The sequence below is a fragment of the Melospiza melodia genome, chromosome 18, assembly GCF_035770615.1.
Source record: "Melospiza melodia melodia isolate bMelMel2 chromosome 18, bMelMel2.pri, whole genome shotgun sequence".
In the NCBI taxonomy this organism is placed as follows: domain Eukaryota; kingdom Metazoa; phylum Chordata; class Aves; order Passeriformes; family Passerellidae; genus Melospiza; species Melospiza melodia.
The window spans coordinates 9,063,923-9,081,939 of NC_086211.1; the positions used below are offsets into that span (position 1 = coordinate 9,063,923).

General features: G+C 36.8%; 1 protein-coding gene across 2 annotated transcripts in view; it reads left to right on the top strand.

Annotated features, from left to right (window-relative positions):
* Positions 1 to 18,017, top strand: part of SNX29 (sorting nexin 29) — a 100,925-nt gene that overhangs the window by 296 nt on the left and 82,612 nt on the right. For both annotated transcript variants that reach the window (XM_063171043.1, XM_063171044.1), the window contains exons 2-11: positions 5,191 to 5,255; positions 6,144 to 6,196; positions 6,626 to 6,750; positions 7,844 to 8,024; positions 9,775 to 9,845; positions 10,698 to 10,946; positions 12,969 to 13,338; positions 14,051 to 14,169; positions 17,286 to 17,367; positions 17,860 to 17,942. In XM_063171043.1, coding sequence (XP_063027113.1) covers positions 5,191 to 5,255; positions 6,144 to 6,196; positions 6,626 to 6,750; positions 7,844 to 8,024; positions 9,775 to 9,845; positions 10,698 to 10,946; positions 12,969 to 13,338; positions 14,051 to 14,169; positions 17,286 to 17,367; positions 17,860 to 17,942 — 1,398 coding nt within the window. The remainder of the gene's footprint in view (positions 1 to 5,190; positions 5,256 to 6,143; positions 6,197 to 6,625; positions 6,751 to 7,843; positions 8,025 to 9,774; positions 9,846 to 10,697; positions 10,947 to 12,968; positions 13,339 to 14,050; positions 14,170 to 17,285; positions 17,368 to 17,859; positions 17,943 to 18,017) is intronic.

The window sequence follows — 18,017 nt, forward strand, 5'->3', positions numbered from 1 at the left end:
TCTTGCCCTTGAGCGTGACACTGGCTCACAGCCTCGCAGCACAAGTGATGCTGGGCTCGGGCATCTGTGTTGCCTCAGCTATGCAAACTCATAGGAAATACTCCTGAGGAAATAAATGACCAAGAGAAAATAGGAGTTAAAAAAAATTAAAAATAGGAGCATGCAGTCGGTGGGAGAGGTGAGAACCACGGCTTGTGGAGAAAGGGCCCTGTTGCTGTACCCCTGAGTCTGGTGAGGATGTCTCTGGATGCGGTAATTTCTGTGGTAAAGGGGAGCGGTGCCGGGGGTGTGTTAAATCTTGAGGGTAAAAGTGTGCTAAATCCTGAGCTTTTTGACGTGTTTGTCAAGGAAATACTCGAAGCTTTGCATGAGAATTATGACCCATAAACTACAGGACTGGAGGAAGCAGATTTGCTTGAATGAGCAAGCATGGAGATATTTGTTAGGATAGACATGAAATTTCTTATACACTTGTAGATGTAAAGGATAAGTGGTATTTATTTAATATGTATTAAAATACATTGGCAAGGACTTGTTTGGGGCTTTTTGAGAAGGGAGGTGCTTTAGTAAAAACTTTGATGGGTTTGTTTGTCCATCGTCAGCAATGGAAGTCGCAGACAGCACTCTGCACCTGAGGACTGGATCACACATTGATCTCCCACCCTGGTCTTTGTTGCCAAAGGCAGTGAGAAATAAACTGAGGAGGTAACTGGAGTAACTAAATGCTACCTATTTTTTGGGGAGCAGACATTTCTGAAAGTGAACTGAAAAATAAAACCTCTTCACTTGTATTTTTCTCTGTTTTGTTCTGACCTTTATGGTAGGAAGAAAGTTGAAGATTTTTGTGGGAGAGATGAGGCAAAAAAAGAGATTAAAATGGGGAAACTGCTTGTGGAAAATGCAAGTAACAGTGAAATCTTTCAAAGCATGGGAAAAGAAAGTTTCTCAAATGTTTCAGATCTTGACACAATATAGACTAAATCCTAATTACAAAATTTGTAAGAGTCATCATTTTCATATGGAAAACCTCAGCCCTTCAAATTCAAACAGGCAATAGCCTTGTGCAAATTTATGCAAATTAGAGCCTAAATCTTCCTAGGAGACTAATCTTTTAGAGCTCTATTTGGATTCTGTGACTCAAAAGGCAAGGTAACACCTCCTGTGGCCTAAAGCTTCATCGGGTAGTTATTTTTGTTACCTTTAATATTTTTTTAAGACAACAAAGAGATACATGTTTATGAGAAAAGAAACATTTCATTACTTAAAATAGAGTAATGCCTAGGGTGACACTAACAATAGTGGTTCAATTGCATAGTAGCCACTCATGCATAGCCCCTGCCAAGAATTGTGGGGGTTTTCCAACAATTTCAATTAGCAAGGTAACAAAACCCCCCTAATGTTGCACTTTGACAAACATTACTGTTACACAGTGCTGTATAGTATTTTTCTAGAATAGTATAAGTCAAACTGATCAAAACAGAGAAATAATCTGAGATATCATTATCATGCTTGTTTCAGATAAGGGAGATAGCTGATGTTAACCTCTCATAAATTTTAACCACATCCTTCTTTTAGTGCCTGTAACAGCACTGCCTCTATGTACTTCTATGCCCAGTTTGAGCCCTTTTAACTAACAGAGGTTCCTAAAATATAGGTGGAAGAACTTCTTAGTGACTATAATTATGGTTAATGTTTATTTTCTTTAGCTACAGTGTATTTCTAGTGGATGTGAAGGTAAATTCCTGTTGATGTAAGCCTCACCTTAATATTACTAATGCTGCTTACTAATTACATACTCATATTTTATTCTACAGTGCTGACTAGGCTAAACTTTAAAGGCAAATAATACAAGGATACAAGATTTATGTGCTTGTCAAGAATTGGGGATGTTGTCATTTGTTTAATGACAGTTTCAAAAAACTTCAAAATGCAGCTTGTGGTGGGGGGAGTAGAGCAGTAGAATCATGATAATGTAGTATAAAGTAGCATTTAAATTAGGTCTGTGTTTGTTTTATTTTAAACTCGTGCCATCAGAGCCTGCACTAGAGCAAGCAAGAGGGATTGCAGTCTGAAATGTTGCATTCAGGACATAAGTGCAAGTTATATAAGAGCAATATGAGATTTATTTATTTTACTTATATGCTGCATGTGGTGCTGCAGAGGGCTTTACCTAGGAAGAACTGGATGAAAATCCAGCTTTCCTTTACTTAGATGCAGTTTGCTGCTGCTGTAGGTGTGGATGTTTGTGTCAGAGTGTGGAGAGAAGTTTGTTTTAAAAATAGGAAAGCATGACCTTGAGCAACAGAAAATGAAGAGGGTCACAGAGGCAGGTGCAGTACCTGAGCCTATGTTAAACCCTTTTTGACTGAGTAGATGTTGGTAGGAGAAGTCTCTTGAAGTTTCTTAGTTTTTCAACCTTATACTTATGTTTTCACAATTATTTTTAGAGTCCAGTATGAACTTCCTTTTTTATGGCAATAGTCTAAATACAGCCTTTTTCTGAGTAATGCTGTTTTTATACATTCTGTGTTTTGTATGTGTGTTGCTGTAGTTTTTACTGCTGTTCTGAATAAAGAGAAGGGTATTTTAGTCAGCTTGTAATACACTCTTAGACTTAAAGTCAGCTGGAGTTGATCACACTTAATTGGTGCTCTTGTCTAAAAAGATGCCTTTTTTTTCCCCTGAAAACTTAGTTTAGAAAATGAAAATGTGGAAGAACTAAATCTTCAACAGAGTTAGTGGAAATGTATTTTTACCTTCCACCTACTGGAAACAAAACCATCACGGAATAGTGCCATATTTAAATAGTACCATATTTTCTAGACTTGTTACAAAGAAAAATATACCCTCAGCATGAAAAGAGACACAACCTAATCTTTCAGTTTTTTTTTTAAACAGATGTAGTGAGTATTCTTTACCTTATACCTGTAAAATTTCTGTTAAGCAAAGGAATTTAGGATGTGCATTGAAGAGAAACCTCAGCTAAGCCCTCAGCAGAGACATTACATGGCCTTATAGCCCTGCTGATGGTGAGGGTGATCTGAACTTCAGGAATTACTGGTTGTAATCTCCTGCAGTCATGATTGTTAGTAGTGAAAATTTGCAAGTAAAATAAGGAGAAAATACACATTGCACTCAGTTTTGTAAAGCTGAGGTTGTTTGGTATCACATGCTTTAGTGGTTTAGAACATTAATTAGTATAATGAACATCAGTATGTATTCTGTATTTATGGATTTTTATATTGTCATGGTTTGGAATCTAGTTGCAAACCATTTCTGTTACCAAGTAGACACAAAGAGTCCAAAGAAAGATGAATTTAAAAACTATCATGTATTGCTTTTGGAAGACAAGCTACTAATATTTTCATTTGATAGATGTTTTTCTGCATGCATTTGTTCTGATGTTGTCTCATCCTATTAATATAAAGAGAAATATTGTGTTGTGCCTCTTCTTGCAGGTGTGTGGGTAGTGTAAGACTAAGAGTAATGAGTTTTGAAACAACAGAGAAAATCTGCAGAGTTGTGTATATTCAGTGTTACTGAATGTGGAGGTTGCTCTGAAAGTTGAGATTTTTTCCTTATTTTATGGTGATGTGATTTATTATAAAACAAATGGATACATAGGCATGTATACATGTCCATTTTGGCAATGGATGTGTGGTAGGAACATTGAATATTGTTTAATAAACTGAAGGAGCACAAGGTGGAATGGTAGGGATTGTATGAATTCAGCTTTATCTTCCCACTGGCATAACTGGCATAGCTGTTTGGAAGTTAAAACCATTTGGTGTGGGGTTTGAACCTGGAGTCCTGGACTGGCTCTGAACATTGTTTGTGGGCACTGGAGTGCTTGACTGAGAGCCCCAGAGCTCACACATCACATGTCTGCACACTTTGAGTCACAGTTCAAAATGGGAAGCACAACTTCTTGAAAATGCCCTGTAATCAGCAAAACCAGCATTGAGAATCTTGCTTAGCAGCTATGTTTGCTTGTTTTTCCTGTTGTTTTCATTATTCTGGCAAACTGTGGGGGTTTTCTTCTGTTTAATGACTATATGAAACTATATGGAATATGAATTCTATTAATATAGATTAATATGAATATATAAAAAACATTATATCAGTATAATGGATATTTATATGTTATATGAGTATACATATTTAAAGGCAGAATCATTTCAACAAATTCTGTTATGTCCTGCTGGTTTAAAAGCAAACTGTTTTGAATGGGATTATGAAGAGAGGAAATTCTGGGGTTTGGACCTCACACTGTTGGATAGCAAGAGGAAGCACATATCTTTGATGTCATCTCTGTTTGCTAGTGTGTGGTGTTTGATTTTCAGTGTTGGGAGGAATTTGCTCCTGCAGAGTTTGGGTAATTGGCTTTCAGTCCATATGTACATTGGTCGTATGTTCTTTGAGAGAGAAAGGAGAATAGAATGACTTAAACCCAAGAGAGGTCACAGAGGTTTCTGATGAATGCTTTGAACTCAAGCTGAGAATAAAGAAATTACAGAGGCAATGTAGGCTATCTTAAAGAGTAAATTTTACCATATTCATGGGAGTTTATAAAGGATATTCCAAAAAGCAAAGTATTGTGTTATTGTTGAAATAGCTTGAGAAGTTAAAGATTGTCTTGCATAGTTCCTTATATAGTAACAAAATAGATTTTATAGGTGTTAATCAGAAGAACTATGCTGGTAGTTACATTTTAAGGGATTCACTGTAACAGTTGCTCTCTGTTCACCTGACTTAAAGCTCTTTCTGCACTAATGTTTGACAGTAAGAAGATACTCCTGGTGTCTCACTCTTGTTTTCCATTCTTTTCTAGTGCTGTGATGCTGTACTACTCTGGTAGTTGTGCTAAGAAGCTCTGGGCAAGCTGTGCATCAGCTTGAATAATTATTCTGTATTTGGTACTGGTGAAATATATCTTCAAAATGTTACTAAAATAAGAATCAAGATGATATTTGAAACATTATTGCTGCCTGTTAGAGAAAGGCTACTTGAAACCTCAAAGAATAGTTCATACTGCATCATTTTACTTAGAGAAAATACATTAGTTAATTTAGTGGAACAATTGGCTTGGGAAGAAAGTTTTCAGGGCCTAAAAGAAAGACATTTGTGTTGGCCCAAATGCATTTTAAAAACCAATTTCTTTTAAAATGATATGATTTTGTTGGATTTCAGGTTCACAGACCAACGACACTAAGAGACAATTTCTTCTAGAACGGCTGCTGGATGCAGTTAAACAGGTGAGAAATCCAACAGACATTTCTGCAGTGCCTTACTCAGAGCTGTCACTACTAGCAGGGACTGTCTTTGCTTTCTCTTTAATAAAGAGAAGGAAAAGGAAGAAAAGGATACAAAGAAGAAATTGTGGCTTTCATAGTACAACTGAGTTTTTGTCTGCTAGCAAAGAACTACTATGCAGTATTTATTTAAAATTCTTGTTCTGGACAGGTTATATTTATAATAGATTTATTTTAAATATATATAATACTATACAATATATATTAGGAATATATGTTCTTGTAATCCTGATATGACTGAACTAAATTGCAGTGTACTGCAAAGTCTAACTTAGTTAACATTTTAGAGTAGCAGTTTGTTTTCTTTGCACTAGATTTTTAGTGAATGGTTAAAATACATGTAAAGATGTGATTTATGTATGTCCATATTTGTGTCAATATGAAGTTCAGCAAGTAGAATTTCATAGACTGGAGTCAATTTGGGAGAGCTTGGGAGGCAAAAGAATTCCTCACGAGTAAGCCAATGAAATGCTTTTTAAAGAGTGGTTCTGTGATTGTAGCACTGAGCTGGGTAAAAGCAATGTCTGGTTTTGTGGGTGCACATTTAAAACTCAAAAGTAGTAATTTCCACTCAGTTTTCAGTTTACTGAGGGAGCTGCAGGTGTGTTGTTCTGGCTAGCAAGGATCTATTTGAACTGCAAGAGCAGCCCATTAGTGTAACATGATGCTCTAGAGCACTTTTTGGATGCAGGCTGTATTTTGCAATGCTCTATTTTGTGCTGCTTCCTTTTTTGATATGATTTTTTCAAGTGTACAGAAATAGTGCAGAAAACTGAATTTATTTAGTGTAACAAAAAGTTTTTAAAATGTTTTAAAATCTGTTTATTGCAGTGTCAAATACGATTTGGAGGAAGAAAAGAAATTGCTTCAGACTCAGATAGCAGGTAAAATAAGAATTACATGCTTAGATTTTGCATCATAATGACATAAAACATATGGCACAAAATATTTGACATGCTCAAAAAATTACATTGCATTGAAGGTAGGTGATCTGAAGCTGAAATAACATGATTAACAGCCCCTCTAGCAGGTGAGGGTGATTTCTCAAATTGATTGCCAATTCTTCTGAATGTAACCTGAGCCTCAGCTTTCAATCATTATGATGAGGCTGTGGGTATAAGTAGATTATACTGCTGGCAAATAATGAGATTACTGCATAGGAGGGAATCTTTCACTGCTTATAAGGTAATGGTTCACTTTACATTTCCTATTCAGAGATCTGCAATAAAGTTGCTGTGTAGCTACATAGTTGATTTTCACTAGGATTTTTTCATAGTTCCTTTTACATGAGTTCATTAAAATTTCTGTTGCAGAGTGACCTGTTTGTGTGCTCAGTTTGAAGCTGTGTTCCAGCATGGCCTGAGGAGGAGCCGGGGATTGGCACTGACAGCAGCAGCAATCAAACAGGCAGCAGGTTTCTCCAGCAAAACTGAAACAGGTAGGTTGCTCATTGTAGCTATCTTGTTTTAATTAGTTCTTATGTTCAGTCAAGTGATATAATTTCTAAAAGAAGTTTGAAGCATGGCACCAAACTGCAGGTTGTTGATAGGTACTTCACACTTGATGTGTTGTAGAAGTGGCAGTGAAAATGACTGTTGTTTCTGTCTAGTTTAACTTGCATTCCAAGTCACTCTAGAAATGTTGCTCTTAGGAAATCTGCACTTCCTACTGTTGCATCGTGTATAGTGCCAAATTTATTTTGAATTCTGGCAGAGATCAGACTTGTGTAATTTTGGTGTTAAGTTTTTAAAACAACGTTTTCATTCTTGACGTTGTCTTGGTTCTTTAAGTGCCATGTTCTATATAGGTCAGATATATTTAACTTCTAATTATGGATGTGATTTTGGAAAGAAAAATTATATTGCTTGTATTGATTGGGTTGGTTTTTATTACATTCAAAGAAAAGATTCCTTTATTTTTCTCTTCACCTGTTTTTCTTTTCTTTAATCAGAACTATGTTAAGATACTGATCAGTTTTTATCAATATTTGGGAAAAGCACACAGAAAGTGTATAGTGGAGAAAGATATTTTTGCTGTTTAAATCCAACACTTCTGTTTTCTAAAGCAACATGAATTTGTTATTTGCATGTCTGCAAATTCTGAAGCTACCTGTTCCTTTGGACCTGCCTTCCAACATTTCACATGAGCAGTAACATAGAGTTCTAAAGAAATCTTTTCCCTTCCATAATATGTTTCCAGTTGAATGTATAAACCTGTGGATAAAATACTAGCTAAAATATGCTTTTAAATGTGAATTCTGTGTAAAAGTGTCAGATCAAATCCTTTAATTTGTGTGGCTTTTTCAATGAAGTGAAAAGTTGTAAGTGCTTAAATAGCCCAAGTTCTGTAGGAATAAATAACTTATTTAACCGGTGGGTTGCACGAGGAGAGTAAATGATTCACCTTTGTTCAAAGTTATATTGTTACCTGTTTGTTTTATAAATTTACCTGTAAATGTATTCAGGTATGAAGTTAGTTGTTTTCTTGGTAGGGTAGTTGTCATTACTGTTATTATTAATCCTCAATTGCAGAGCCAGTGTTCTGGTACTATGTGAAGGAGGTGCTGAACAGGCACGAGCTGCAGCGCTTCTACTCCCTGAAGGCCATCACGAGTGACATCGGCAGGGGGCGGGCGTGGCTGCGCTGTGCTTTGAACGAGCATTCCCTGGAACGATACGTGCATATGCTGCTTGCAGATAAGGGTCGCCTCAGGTACTGGGTCTGACACCTTTGTACTGCAGGAAATGCTGGCAGTGGCTGAAACCCAGGCAACAACCAAAAGCCACAGCTGTAGTGGTACCCCATATTCATTGCTGTGCCTCTCAAGTCACTTAAAATAACTTTTTAAAATTTTTGTCAGCCATTAAGGTAGTAACTTGTGCCTATATCAACATGTGAGCTCTTCCCTAAATATCTTCCCTGTTCTTTCAGCAGTTTTCCTCACTGCAACCTGGACATCACACTTTAAGGTGCCTCTCTCATTCCACTGAAATAGTACACAACTGCAGCCATGTCTGATCTCAATTCATCAGTGGTAATTGCCTGTTGCCTTTTGGAGATCCTGTAATTGCAGAGCTCCAGCAGTGCAGCAGAGGGGAGCTGCAGCTGCAGAAGTGGTTAGGTAGCAGTTTGTGAACCTTTCGTTACAGTTACTGAGAATAACTTACTTACTACACGTTGTGAAATCCTAAAGTACTTTGGAAGTGCAAAATGCCCTTAGGTTCATTACTGAGTCCTGCCTTTTTCTCATTTGGCTTCAACTTCTTTTCTTTATGAAAACTTGAGGCATTTTCCTCTTTTAATCAATAACTGTTGAGCTTCCTCAAACCACTTGATCAAGTCCGGTGGATTCAGCAGAAGGGCATTTTATTCATTTGCATTGATTAATGGATGAAGTGAATAAGAGTATTGCCTGAACTGAGTTCATTAGTATCTCCTTTTCATTTCTTGTTTGTTCCAGTCATCTGTAGCTTTCTTGCAAAACAAATTTTGGAGAAATCAAATAAAGACAAATGAAATAACAAATGAAATGAAAAAGGTCTGAAAAGCATTAGGAAATTAGTGACTTGGATTGCTGTGCCACTAATTATTCTCATGCTTGTAGCAATGCTTGCACAGTATCAGGATTATCAGCACACTGCATTGTAATGCTGTTTCTAAAAAAGTTTATTCCAGAATTTTTAAGACTTAAATGTTACCCAAATTCCAATGGGATTTATAGAATCAGTTTACATCCCCAATTATGTGTTTTGGAAACTTTTAAATGAACCTGTCAGAGTTGTTTAATATATAGATTGAGTGTTTTCTTGCTATCTGTTTTGTTTAATTAACTAAATGTTGATAGTAAAAATACAGCATTCTGCTACTAGAAAGAACCAGGCTTAGCACAACTAAATTTATGTGTTCACAGTGGAAAAAGATGGTTTTTTTACATACAAATTCATAGTTCACTCTAACTATTTAGGGTAATTGGTGTGGGTTTGGATATTGAAACAGGTCACAGAACCATAGAATATTAGGATTTGGGTTAAGAAAGGGCCCTTACAGATTGTGTAATCCAGCCCTCCTGCCATGGGCAGGGACCCCTTCCACCAGGGGAGGTTGCTTAAGGTAAAAGGAACATTTTTGGTTTTGTTTGTGTTCATGTGTTCTAAGCTTATACAAAACATGTGTAGCAATAGGTATAGAGAGATGCTGTGATTGCTAGTGCAGTGTAAACCCCCAGACCTTTTTTCCCCTAAAAAAGTGCAGAGCTAAAACTAAAGAAAAAAAAATACTCTTCAGCATGTCTTTTTAGAGCCATCTGAACAGTTATGAATTTGAGAGCTACAGGGAGTTACTGTGATATAAAATTTCATCCTTTGGGGAGCTCCTGCTTATTCTTCAGAGGGTTTTTGTCTTTCAGAAGTGAAGTATATATTACTATAGCACTGCATGTCCTTTTTTCCCCTTTAAATTACAGTGTCTTCTATGAAGACTGGTCTTTTATGATGGATGAAGAACGTTCTAGCATGATCCCTACAATGGCAGCTGGTAAGGCTTTCTCTTCAGTATAACTGCACTTGGGAAACTGATGCATTTTGGGATGTTGCATCTGTTCTGGTTGTGAGGAATTTCTCTAATACACTGTATTTATGTGGAGAACTTGTGTCAGAGGCACAGCCAGGGTGAGCAGTCAAGGTATTTTGCCAATTTATGCTGTGAATTGATGGATTATTAAAATACTGGATTTTCCTACAATTCAAAAATTTTCCACATAAATTTTTTTACTCTTCAGCAGTCAAGGCTAACTTAAAACCAGTGCAGTTTAGAGAAGCAAAGTGGGTTATTCCTGATTAGGAAAGAGTAATGATGGAATTTATATTAACATCAAAATTACAGGTAAATACAGATAAGGAGAGTAAGAGTAAGGAATGATAACAAATAATTTACTTTTCTAGAGTTCATCCATAGAAATGATGCATTATTACCTTTTATATCCCTCTTTTTGGATACATGGTCACATGCTTCATTCTGCCAGACATGGTTCTGGTGCATATTTGCTAATAGAATATAGGAACCCACAAACAGTAAAGTTGCAGTGAAATTGGTTTAAATAAAAGGTTATAAATAAATGAGTTCACAGTACTTTTTGATTATTTAATGTGCAGCTGAACAGCCATCAAGAAGAATTCAGAACTGATTGCATCAGCTTGAATATAATCTAGAAAGGAATGAATGGTCCATGAAAGAATGAGAATTCATGCATTGGGAACTGTGGGAAATTTTTGGAAGAAATGTTTTCCATGTCACAATTTCATTAATCCTTAGCTTCTATGTTCATAACCTGCATGTGCAGTATATGGTGCATTTGTGGTCTCTTTTTCCCCTTTCTTTTTTCTGAAGGTCTGAACTCCATTCTTTTTGCTATCAACATTGATAATAAGGATTTAAATGGGCAGAGCAAATGCACACCCACTGTGTCAGATTTGTTGAAGGAATCCACACAAAATGTAACTTCCTTATTGAAGGAGTCCACCCAGGGTGTGAGCAGCCTCCTGCGGGAGATCACTGCCTCCTCTGCAGTCTCCATTCTCATCAAACCTGAGCAGGACTCTGACCCACTGCCTGTTCTGCCCAGGAATGTCAATGCTGGTAAGCCTCTGTCAATGTTAGTGCCATTCAGAAACTTAGGAACTATTCAAGCGTGTTTCAATAACTTTTACATTTACTTTTAATGTACTGTTGTAGAGCAGAAGTCTTAAAATAAGTGCGCTGTGCTTACAAACCACTTCAGAGGGTAATAAAAAGCATGAAATTGGAAATATTGGGTGTGAATACTGGATGGTAACTGTATTTCAGCATTCTTGTATCATTGTGAGAGGGAAGCTAAACTGTTTTATTGGTACAGCTTTTCTTGTGACCTGAGTTTTAGTTTCTTGTTCAAAATTATGCTTTGAAGTTTGTGATGTGATGATTTTTCACTTTTAATGTTGTGTTTTGCCACCTTGCCAGTCAGACATACAGTGACTTATATATTTTCTTAAATATCAGATGCAAATCTTAGCTTTTAATTTGCTTCAAGTAGTGACTGTGTTTACAGTCTGAATTCCTATGCAAAGCAGATAATTGCCTAAATCAAGATTTACTCATACACTCTTTACCTTTAGAGTTCTTAATGTTACAACCAGCTTGTATGATGTTAGTTACTAACAAAGACCCAAAGTCTTAATCTCTTATTATTTGAAATTAGTCAAGGAAAATGTGATTTTTGTTATATATTTTTTGTTCCAAAATTAACAAAGTAATATTTTATCATCTCTGTTTCTGGAAGTTGAACTAAAAGTTTGTTTTGCTTTGTAAAAGTAAAACAGCAGGAAGATTTATGCACTTTTCAATTAAGAAACAAGGTTTGAATTAAGGCACTAAATTGTTTTGGTTAGGAGAAAAAAAGCACAAACCCCATAGGAGAATCTGGTAGGAACAGAAGTTGAGATAAAATCTGGTTTTTATTGGCATTCAAAATAGATTTTGTCTTAAAATACAGTTTTTAGAGCAAACTTGTGGTAAAGCTTTTGTTGTATAGCACTTAAATGAGATTAAAATTGTATGTGATACTTGACTTGGGATAACTTTGTTAGTACAGAATAGCCTGGCAAGATGAAAGGCAGTAATTGGCCATATGGTGCATGTGACTCCACAAGATGATGTACCTGGTGTGTACAGCACATGTGTATACAGAACATGAAAGGTACAACTTCCAGTGAAATGCCACTTAAAAAAAATTGAGTTTGTTTAAATGCGATTACATGTGGAACATTAGAGCAAGTCAGATGTTTCCATTGAAGTCTGTGTTCTTTGTTGTAATTCTATTTGCAACCAGAATGGGTTTTAACATCCTTTTAAAAGTATGTTAGTGTGCTTTGTGGATATATAACAGCTGGACTTGAATTAAGCAAAGCAATTTGGTCCCAGTGTGAGTGTCTTGGTGAGTGATTTCTGATATTTCTTGGAGTGCTTCAGCTTTGCATTTAGCTCCACGTGCACATCAGATTCAGTGAGAATAGATAATAGTGTAAAAATAAGTGCTGGCACTGAATACATCTGGTGTAATCAGAGAGAATTTCAGTGTATTTCTAGACCAAGAGCTAATTAGCTGAAAGCTGACTATTCAGTTTTTAGAGTATAGACAAAACTATTTGATTGCAGGTTGTGGATTTTGTTTGTGTTGTGGGTTTGTGCTTTTCAGTGCTTCATGTTTTCTTTGTTGTGCAGACCTGCTCTGCATTGTATACTAGGTGTAGTCCATAGGAGAGTAATAGTAAGTTAGCCTTCCTGTCATTTTCTTCCATAGGAGAAAATGACAGGAAGGCTAACTTACTATTTTAAATTTAATTTCATGGGTTTGTGGAACTTTTTTTCCAGTTTCAATTGAATCATGTTATGAATGCATCTCCAGAATATCTTTAAAAATCTGAATTATGTAAGACTTATAAAATAAAGCTGTTAATTAGAGATTTAAAAGCTCATGTGTATGGAAAGATAATGAATGCCATGTAGATCTAAGTGGTTTTTTCTTTATTAAGTAAGTTAGTATATGAGCTCTTTTAAGAAAAAAAAGGTTTCATATATTATTTCTCTTTTCTAAACGATGTAAAAACTTTGTATTACTACTAGATTTGAAATACAAAAAAGATCGAAAAAAGAAGAAGAGGGTGACTAATATTATCTCATTTGATGAAGAGGAAGATGAGCAAAATCTGGGGGATTGCACAAAGACTCTGATGACAGGAGAAAGTTCAGAGGAGAGTGTAGACAGATCTTCAGTTCTTGCATTGTCTTCATCTGAAAGCACTCTGGGAAAAAATCTGAATGGGAGTGAAAGTAACCATTCGTGGAAGAGCAATTCAGTATTCATGAATGGAGAGTATGAATACCAGAAACTGGATGTGAAGAGCATTGATGATGAAGATGTAGATGAGGATGAGCTGTATGGAAAATCATTAGGAAATAAAGGCACAGAAGGTGGAACTGAAGCTTCTGAAAAGTAAGTGGTAAACTTTCCATGCTTCCCCTCCACCCCTTCCCGTTTTTTTTATGGCTACTGGAAATTCATGTGTTGAACTGAACTGTAGATTTTCTCTCTTTTTTTTTCTCTCCCTATTTTTCTCCTCTCCTACCTTTTTTCCCCCTCTTTTTTCTTTCCTTTTTACTGTTTAAACAATATATGCCACTGCAGTGATGATATTTTGCTTCTAAGTTTCACTGAAACCCCAAATTTTGAGATATCAGAGTTCTTGTTCTCCTTGAAGTTCTCAGTTGTTAAAACTCTGGCATGATATAACCAGGATATAGTTCTGGCCTACTTGATATTTCCTCATTCTTAGTATGGTAGCAATTCTATTTTGGCTTCACAATAAAAATGTGTATTTTAAACAGAGTAAGCTTGTTACATCAGAGTGTAGACAGTTCAAAAAGGCAGGACAAAACTGAGAGAGAAAGAATAATTTTAGATACTGATATGCTTTCTTTATTTCTGACAGAAATTTGTTTAGAGAAAAAGGCAAGTGCTGCTTATCTCCTCTGGTTTGGAATGTCTGGTCTTTAATCAATTAATGTAAGGCTGACCAAGAAATTGGCAGGCAGATTGAAATAAAGATTTTTCTTGCAGTGGTATCTCTGAAAGAAACATAAGCATTATCAACAGTAATACTGGCTGTATAAATAGATTGGTTTTTTTGTTTGTTTGTTCTAAATAGGCCTCGTGAAATAGTCACATGCAATTCTCAGATGTGCAGTTGGAGTCCTCTGCAGGTCCTGAATGATGACTCAGATGTTTTGTTTCCTGTCAGTGCTGTTGGCTCTTACTCCCAAACAGGTGGGCATTTGAATTCACAGAATTCCAGCAATCTTTATTCTAACATGGGACAATAGTAAGAATAACAGGATTGTACAGACACAGCAGGTACTGCACAACTGGGATAAAAAGTTCAATTGAAGTTTATTCTAGTTCTGAATCAGAGTTCTCCATTTGAGTAGTTACTTAGTTAAGGGGGAGTTATCAATGTCAAAATAAACCAGAGTTTCATTGGGATTAAGCTGTGGTCTTGTATTCCATTGAAGTTTAGGATGGTTGTATAAAAAGTGTCCATATCCATTTTCTAGATACCTCTAAGCTGCAAGAAGCTCCAAGTGTGTTTGAGAACTTGAATTCAAATTAAACTTGACATACCAGAGAGCAGCTGGAAGCAGTTTAGTGGAAGCTGTTAATTGTTGAAACACGGTGTAAGGAATGATGGACTAGGAAATACTTGCTCAAAAAAGGATATGGAAATTGTAGAATGATTTGGGTTGGAGGGGATCTGCAGAGATCATTTATTCTAAGACTGGCTTTCTGAGCTGTGAGCACCACTTGCCAGCTCACATCTAATTTTTCCTGTGCCAGTATCCTCAAATGGTTTTCAGCAGGTTACAAGCTGATAGTGAATGAACAGAGCTGTGCATGAGTGTCATTTGTAAGTGTGAGCTCCGTTGGCTCTGCTGTGGCCTCAGCTGCAGCTGTGTGCAGTGAGGGACACTTCCAGAATGATGTGGACCATTTGAAGCAAGCAAGAAAAATGGGTAAAGGAATGGAAAAGGCGGCCTGGGGCTTTTACAATATCTATATTAGTACCAAAACCAAAGAAAAAAGTCCACCAGCCCTCCCCTTCACCCTGTTGATATTTTTCTAGCTGTTTATAAAACACTGAACTTTGGGTGTACTCATTTCAGTGACCATTTAAAAACTTGTCAGTGGTATTCAAATATTGTTTTAATGGTAGTATATTTCTCATTTTTTACATACACATTATATGTACAAGAGTTTAAATGGATTGTTGATTGAAGGCCTGTGAAAAAGTGTAATTCAGTTGTGTAAGTTCAGTGACAAAATTGTGAATCATAAAATAATGCTGCACTGCCCTCTGCTGTATTTTAAAATATGTACCTCATAAGAAATGCCAGTGGTTAAAAAAAAAGTACATTTAAAATAATTTTTTTTGCTGCCATATTTGTCAATTTACAAAGGAATGGATTTAGAAAACATTGAGTAGTTTGTGGCATTGTGATCTCTTCAATACAAACCAGAAATTGTTGGGGAACATCCACAGGTTGGAATCTGGAATACAAAAATCCATATCTGTGTGTGTGGAATGGAACAGTTGCTGTCAGTGGATGTCACGAGGCATCAGGAGCATGAGCTGGGTTTTGATCTGAAATCCAGAATCAGGAGTGCAAGCCAACGCTTAGTTCTGGAGGCAGATGAGGAATATCTGTTTATATTTGTATGCATCTTATCCATAGCTGTCCCAGGGGCTTACCCTTACTGAGAAGACACCAAAGCCCCTTGTTTTGTGTTGCTTATCTCAGAACTGTTTTGAATGCAATGCTCAGCCTACTGGAGATGATCAACAGGCCCATTCAGATCTCTTCTGGGCACAGGACAGATATTTTAGTCCTCCTTCAGTCCCTCTTTGTGACCTGTCATGCAAGTGAGAGTGATGCAGCATTGGGCTGGTGAAGGGCCTCAGTTGATCAGAGCTAGGAAAGCCCCCCAGACCCCGCTGTGTGCTCTCCTGCTCTCACCTCTGACCAGGAGGAGCTGATGGAGGGTGCAGGCAGGGCTGCACTGAGTGCCCATTGCACACCCAAGTGCCAGCAGTCAGGGACACAGGGAGCCAGGCACCCTCTGCTCAGGCACACTGACAGTTTGCTGAGATTGAAAGCTGCCTTAGGCACTTGTTTGCTTGACTCTGGGAGTTGCACTTGTGCTGGGTGAATGATGTCAGAAGGAACATGCATTAGCTTATTCTGAGGGCAGTCCAGCCCACTAACTGACAAGCTCATTATTATCCTGATATTTTTTGTTAAAATATGCTTAATGAGCTCTTGTAAAATATATAGTTTAACCCAATATTTTGGTTTAGAGGTTTTAATACCAATAAATAACACATACACACACATATATATATTGGAGATAGCATTATCTATAGTGTTGTATGTTAATATGTGTTTTCATTATTAATCTGTTGCAGTGCTCCAGGGATGTGTCAGGGCATATCATATCTCTGGGTAGCTAGAAATGAGAAAGCCTCCATCAAAATGCAGTTGCTTGGAACAAAAATGGATTATGTATTTTAGGAACTGAGCTTCAGTAATCTCTATGGCTTCAAAAATAATTTTCTCCATAATAACTTTATTTCCCATTAACTTATTTTCTAGAATTTCTGCTTCTATTCTATCAGAATGGAATCTGCTCTGTTTAGGATTGTCTTGTAGTATCTTCTTAGCCCTTACATTGTGAGATGCAGAACACATCAATAAAATATGAGTTTTGTTTGTTTCCACCTAAGCTTCCTCCAAGACAGGCTCAGTCATGTGGATGTTTTGGTGCCGACAGCTGCGGATCTGTGGACAGATGCACATTATTCATGCTTTTTAAACAATATCTCATCTGTCTGATTCCTGATGCTTGGTACAGGGATGTAAGGAGCCAGGGAAAAGCCATGGTGCTCTGTTGGGAATACAGACAGCACTGATGTCTTTGCAAGGTTTCACGTGCTGGGGATTAACCACAAATTCTTCTCCTGCAAGTCACAACCAGATTTGTAGTGAGCATGAGGTGTCGTGAGGTGCTTCAACTCTGGGGGCTTGCACAGGAACTTCAGGAACAAGTCTTCTCATGGCTGTGTTACTCTGTGCATATCAAGTATAATTTAGGGATTGTGCTATGCTTTGATTTTTTTTTTTCCCCTAAGAGTCTTGACAATCCTGCTGGCATTCAGGGTCAATTTGCAGAACCAGCTTTGGAGACAGAATTAAAAGTGTTTAAAAGCTATAGTAAGTTGAGTGTTTCTGTTTAGAAAGGTAACTAACTAACTTCTGGATTTATGTTTTTATTTTATTTTTTGAGTAGTGTAACCCAAAGGAAGCTAATGCTTGTGCATTCTGCTTTAGATAACTTGGAGAATGGAGAGGGGCATGAACATGCTGTTCATCCGGTAGAACTGGTTCCAAGGAGATCTGATCTTCCTTACAGGTATGTGCCAAATATGTTTGTCCTGAAAGAAAAAACCTTCACCCTGTAGCTGCCAATTTATTGTTAACTAATGCACTTAGTACTGCAAAACCAACTGCTCATCAGGATACTTCTGCATATGTTTGGAAAGACAAATGCAAAAAACCTACAATTGCCTTTTTAACATAGTTTCATACACTGAACTTTCCTAATTATCTTGAGAAAGTCACTTACTCGTGTCAAATAACAGACTTGGCTTCCTAGTTTTGAAAATAGGTTTTATCTTGGTTTTTATGTTATTTTTTTACTATATTCTCCATGGCCTTTTAATTTGGAATTTTTGTGTGCCTGCTTAAATCAGACTCCCAGGAGATACATTAAAGGATTGTTCAACATATTTTTATTAAATATGGGTGAATAGGACAACAATTCTAGTTTCTGGAATATTTTTTCTTAAGTTTTGAATTCAGGATTTTGTTTTGCTATATTATTTTACTGTGCTTTTCTGACTAGAGTGGAAGTCAGTCCTCCAGCTCAAGTGAATACTTTAAGCAGTATGTTGCCTTCAGCCACTGTGCCAGAATCCATGACAATTAGTAAGTACTTCCTTGATGTATCTAGATTGATAGAAATAACTTTGAAAGTCCTGTAACTCTTTCTATTCTTATTTC